Raw genomic sequence first — 7,500 nt, 5'->3', positions numbered from 1 at the left:
GTGACACACACACAGTGACACACACACAGTGATAGTGACACACACACAGTGACAGTGACACACACACAATGACACACACACAGTGATACACACAGTGATAGTGACACACACACAGTGACACACACAGTGATAGTGACACACACAGTGACACACACAGTGATAGTGACACACACAGTGACACACACAGTGATAGTGACACACACAGTGACACACAGTGATAGTGACACACACACAGTGACACACACAGTGATAGTGACACACACACAGTGACACACAGTGATAGTGACACACAGTGATACACAGTGATAGTGACACACAGTGATACACAGTGATAGTGACACACACAGTGATAGTGACACACACACAGTGACAGTGACACACACAGTGACACACACACAGTGATAGTGACACACACAGTGATACAAAGTGATAGTGACACACACACAGTGACACACACACAGTGACACACACACAGTGATAGTGACACACACACAGTGATAGTGACACACACAGTGACAGTGACACACACACAGTGACACACACACAGTGATACACACAGTGATAGTGACACACACACAGTGACACACACAGTGACACACACACACAGTGACACACACAGTGACACACACACACACACAGTGACACACAGTGACACACACACACACACAGTGACACACACAGTGACACACACACACACAGTGACACACAGTGACACACAGTGATAGTGACACACAGTGACACACACAGTGATAGTGACACACACAGTGATAGTGACACACACACAGTGATAGTGACACACACACAGTGACACACACACACAGTGACACACACACAGTGACACACACAGTGATAGTGATACACACACAGTGACACACACACAGTGACACACACAGTGATAGTGACACACACACAGTGACACACACAGTGATAGTGACACACACAGTGACACACACAGTGATAGTGACACACACACACAGTGACACACAGTGATAGTGACACACAGTGATACACAGTGATAGTGACACACAGTGATACACAGTGATAGTGACACACACAGTGATAGTGACACACACACAGTGACAGTGACACACACAGTGACACACACACAGTGATAGTGACACACACAGTGATACAGTGATAGTGACACACACACAGTGACACACAGTGATAGTGACACACACACAGTGACACACAGTGATAGTGACACACACACAGTGACACACAGTGATAGTGACACACACACAGTGACACACACACAGTGATAGTGACACACACACAGTGACACACACACAGTGACACACACACAGTGATAGTGACACACACACAGTGACAGTGACACACACACAATGACACACACAGTGATACACACAGTGATAGTGACACACACACAGTGACACACACAGTGATAGTGACACACACAGTGACACACACAGTGATAGTGACACACAGTGATAGTGACACACACACAGTGACACACACAGTGATAGTGACACACACACAGTGACACAGTGATAGTGACACACAGTGATACACAGTGATAGTGACACACAGTGATACACAGTGATAGTGACACACACAGTGATAGTGACACACACACAGTGACAGTGACACACACAGTGACACACACACAGTGATAGTGACACACACAGTGATACAAAGTGATAGTGACACACACACAGTGACACACACACAGTGACACACACACAGTGATAGTGACACACACACAGTGACACACACACAGTGATAGTGACACACACAGTGACAGTGACACACACACAGTGACACACACACAGTGATACACACAGTGATAGTGACACACACACAGTGACACACACACACAGTGACACACACACACAGTGACACACACAGTGACACACACACACACACAGTGACACACAGTGACACACACACACACAGTGACACACACAGTGACACACACACACAGTGACACACAGTGACACACAGTGATAGTGACACAGTGACACACAGAGTGATAGTGACACACACAGTGATAGTGACACACACAGTGATAGTGACACACACAGTGACAGTGACACACAGTGACAGTGACACACAGTGACACACACACACAGTGACAGTGACACACACAGTGATACACACAGTGATAGTGACACACACAGTGATAGTGACACACACACAGTGACAGTGACACACAGTGACAGTGACACACAGTGACACACACACAGTGACAGTGACACACAGTGATACACACAGTGATAGTGACACACACAGTGACAGTGACACACACAGTGATAGTGACACACACAGTGACACACACAGTGACACACACAGTGATAGTGACACACACAGTGATAGTGACACACACAGTGATAGTGACACACACAGTGATAGTGACACACACAGTGATAGTGACACACACACAGTGATAGTGACACACACACAGTGATAGTGACACACAGTGATACACACAGTGACACACACAGTAACAGTGACACACACAGTGATAGTGACACACACAGTGACACACACACAGTGATAGTGACACACACACAGTGACAGTGACACACAGTGACACACACACACAGTGATAGTGACACACACAGTGATAGTGACACACACAGTGATAGTGACACACACACACAGTGACAGTGACACACACAGTGATACACACAGTGACACACACACAGTGACAGTGACACACACAGTGATAGTGACACACACAGTGACACAAACACAGTGATAGTGACACACACAGTGACACAAACACAGTGATAGTGACACACACAGTGACACGCACAGTGACACACACACAGTGATAGTGACACACACAGTGATAGTGACACACACAGTGACACACACACTGACACACAGTGATAGTGACACAGTGACACACACACAGTGAGTGACACACACAGTGACACACACAGTGATAGTGACACACAGTGATACACACAGTGATAGTGACACACACAGTGATAGTGACACACACAGTGATAGTGACACACACAGTGATAGTGACACACACAGTGATAGTGACACACACAGTGATAGTGACACACACAGTGACACACACACACAGTGATAGTGACACACACAGTGATAGTGACACACACACAGTGACACACACAGTGATACACACAGTGATAGTGACACACACACAGTGACACACACACAGTGACACACACAGTGATACACACAGTGATAGTGACACACAGAGTGATAGTGACACACACAGTGATAGTGACACACACAGTGATAGTGACACACACAGTGATAGTGACACACACAGTGATACACAGTGACACACACACAGTGATAGTGACACACACACAGTGACACACACAGTGATAGTGACACACACACAGTGATAGTGACACACACAGTGATACACAGTGACACACACACACAGTGACAGTGACACACACCTCGCCAGACTGGTTAGAGTGAAGTTTGCCCTGCAGCTGGATCTGCTTGAGGTCGATGCCAGCGTGTTTGTTGAGCGTCCCGTTGCCTGCCACCACCACAACAACAACAAAAACCACAACAACAACAACCATGACCACCACCACAACAACAACCATGACCACCACCACAACAACAACCATGACCACCACCACAACAACAACCATGACCACCACCACAACAACCATGACCACCACCACAACAACAACCATGACCACCACCACAACAACCATGACCACCACCACAACAACAACCATGACCACCACCACAACAACCATGACCACAACAACAACAACAACCATGACCACCACCACAACAACAACCATGACCACCACCACAACAACAACCATGACCACCACCACAACAACAACAACCATGACCACCACCACAACAACAACAACCATGACCACCACTACAACAACAACAACCATGACCACCACCACAACAACAACAACCATGACCACCACTACAACAACAACAACCATGACCACCACTACAACAACAACAACCATGACCACCACCACAACAACAACAACCATGACCACCACCACAACAACAACCATGACCACCACCACAACAACAACAACCATGACCACCACCACAACAACAACAACCATGACCACCACCACAACAACAACAACCATGACCACCACCACAACAACAACAACCATGACCACCACCACAACAACAACAACCATGACCACCACCACAACAACAACAACCATGACCACCACCACAACAACAACAACCATGACCACCACCACAACAACAACAACCATGACCACCACCACAACAACAACAACCTTGACCACAACAACAACCATGACCACCACCACAACAACAACAACCATGACCACCACCACAACAACCATGACCACCACAACAACAACCATGACCACCACAACAACAACCATGACCACCACAACAACAACCATGACCACCACAACAACAACAACCATGACAACAACAATGACCACCACAACAACAACAACCATGCCCACCACCACAACAACAACAACCATGACCACCACCACAACAACAACAACAACCATGACCACCACCACAACAACCATGACCACCACAACAACAACCATGACCACCACCACAACAACAACAACCATGACAACAACAACAACAACCATGACCACCACAACAACAACAACCATGACCACAACAACAACCACCATGACCACAACAACAACCATGACCACCACCACAACAACAACAACCATGACCACCACCACAACAACCATGACCACCACAACAACAACCATGACCACCACAACAACAACCATGACCACCACAACAACAACCATGACCACCACAACAACAACCATGACCACCACAACAACAACAACCATGACAACAACAATGACCACCACAACAACAACAACCATGCCCACCACCACAACAACAACAACCATGACCACCACCACAACAACAACAACCATGACCACCACCACAACAACAACAACAACCATGACCACCACCACAACAACCATGACCACCACAACAACAACCATGACCACCACCACAACAACAACAACCATGACAACAACAACAACAACAACAACAACCATGACCACCACCACAACAACAACCATGACCACCACAACAACAACCATGACCACCACAACAACAACAACCATGACCACCACAACAACAACAACCATGACCACCACAACAACAACAACCATGACCACCACAATAACAACAACCATGACCACCACAACAACAACAACCATGACCACCACAACAACAACAACCATGACCACCACAACAACAACCATGACCACCACAACAACAACCATGACCACCACAACAACAACCATGACCACCACAACAACAACAACCATGACCACCACAACAACAACAACCATGACCACCACAACAACAACAACCATGACCACCACAACAACAACCATGACCACCACAACAACAACAACCATGACCACCACAACAACAACAACCATGACCACCACAACAACAACAACCATGACCACCACAACAACAACCATGACTACCACAACAACAACCATGACCACCACCACAACAACAACCATGACCACCACAACAACAACAACCATGCCCACCACCACAACAACAACAACCATGACCACCACCACAACAACAACAACAACCATGACCACCACCACAACAACAACAACAACCATGACCACCACCACAACAACAACAACAACCATGACCACCACCACAACAACCATGACCACCACAACAACAACCATGACCACCACCACAACAACAACAACCATGACAACAACAACAACAACAACCATGACCACCACCACAACAACAACCATGACCACCACAACAACAACAACCATGACCACCACAACAACAACAACCATGACCACCACAACAACAACAACCATGACCACCACAATAACAACAACCATGACCACCACAACAACAACAACCATGACCACCACAACAACAACAACCATGACCACCACAACAACAACCATGACCACCACAACAACAACAACCATGACCACCACAACAACAACCATGACCACCACAACAACAACAACCATGACCACCACAACAACAACAACCATGACCACCACAACAACAACCATGACCACCACAACAACAACCATGACCACCACAACAACAACAACCATGACCACCACAACAACAACAACCATGACCACCACAACAACAACCATGACCACCACAACAACAACAACCATGACCACCACAACAACAACAACCATGACCACCACAACAACAACAACCATGACCACCACCACCGTCTCCCCCACGTGTCTCCCCCCGTGTCTCCCCGTGTCTCCCCGTGTCTCCCCCCCCGTGTCTCCCCTGTGTCTCCCTGTGTGTCTCCCCCCCTGTGTGTCTCCCCGTGTCTCCCCCGTGTCTCCCCCGTGTCTCCCTGTGTGTCTCCCTGTGTGTCTCCCCTGTGTCTCCCTGTGTGTCTCCCCTGTGTCTCCCTGTGTGTCTCCCCCCCCGTGTCTCCCCTGTGTCTCCCTGTGTGTCTCCCCGTGTCTCCCCCGTGTGTCTCCCCCGTGTGTCTCCCCACGTGTCTCCCTGTGTCTCCCCCTCACGTGGACGTGTCCGCGTGGTTCCCTTCCAGCACAAGTCGTTGTACGGAGTCCGCGCCACGTTCTGACCCAGGGTCTGGGCGAGCTCTACACACGCGGAGACGCAGAGACACACACAGACACACACACAGAGACACACACACAGAGACACACACACACAGAGACACACACACACAGAGACACACACAGAGACACACAGAGACACACAGAGACACACACACAGAGACACACACACAGAGACACACACACAGAGACACACACACAGAGACACACACACAGAGACACACACACAGAGACACACACACAGACACACACACACAGAGACACAGAGACACACAGAGAGACACAGAGAGACACACAGAGAGACACACAGAGAGACACAGAGACACACACACAGAGACACACACACAGAGACACACACACAGAGACACACACACAGAGACACACACACAGAGACACACACACAGAGACACACACAGAGACACACAGAGACACACGCAGAGACACACGCAGAGACAAACACAGAGACAGACACAGAGACACAGAGACACACACACAGAGACACACACACAGAGACACACACACACAGAGACACACACACAGAGACACACACACACAGACACACACACAGAGACACACAGAGAGACACACACAGAGACACACACACAGAGACACACAGACAAACACACACAGACAGATATATACACAGGCACACACACACAGAGACACACACTCAATCACCCACCCACTCACCCACCCACTCACCCACCCACTCACCCTCACCCACCTACTCACTCACTTACCCTCACCCACCCACTCACCCACCCACTCACCAACCCACCCACCCTCAATCACCCTCAATCACCCTCACTCACCCACTCACTCACCCTCAATCACCCTCACTCACTCACCCACTCACTCACTCACCCACTCACTCACTCACCCACCCGCGCACTCCCACTCACCCACCCACCCA

General features: G+C 48.6%; 1 protein-coding gene across 3 annotated transcripts in view; it reads right to left on the bottom strand.

Moving 5' to 3' along the window:
• ILK (integrin linked kinase) overlaps positions 1 to 7,500 on the bottom strand; it is a 65,441-nt gene that overhangs the window by 34,648 nt on the left and 23,293 nt on the right. For all 3 annotated transcript variants that reach the window (XM_076058529.1, XM_076058530.1, XM_076058531.1), the window contains 2 exons: positions 6,528 to 6,611; positions 3,408 to 3,493 (listed from right to left, as the gene is read on the bottom strand). In XM_076058529.1, the coding sequence (XP_075914644.1) occupies positions 3,408 to 3,493; positions 6,528 to 6,611 (170 nt within the window). The remainder of the gene's footprint in view (positions 1 to 3,407; positions 3,494 to 6,527; positions 6,612 to 7,500) is intronic.

This window comes from Petromyzon marinus (assembly GCF_048934315.1).
Source record: "Petromyzon marinus isolate PM22_M1 ecotype Great Lakes invasive population chromosome 76 unlocalized genomic scaffold, UKy_Petmar_22M1.pri1.0 chr76_unloc.2, whole genome shotgun sequence".
NCBI lineage: Eukaryota > Metazoa > Chordata > Hyperoartia > Petromyzontiformes > Petromyzontidae > Petromyzon > Petromyzon marinus.
Note: the sequence above shows the minus strand (reverse complement) of the source record. Positions and strands in the feature narration are given on the sequence as shown.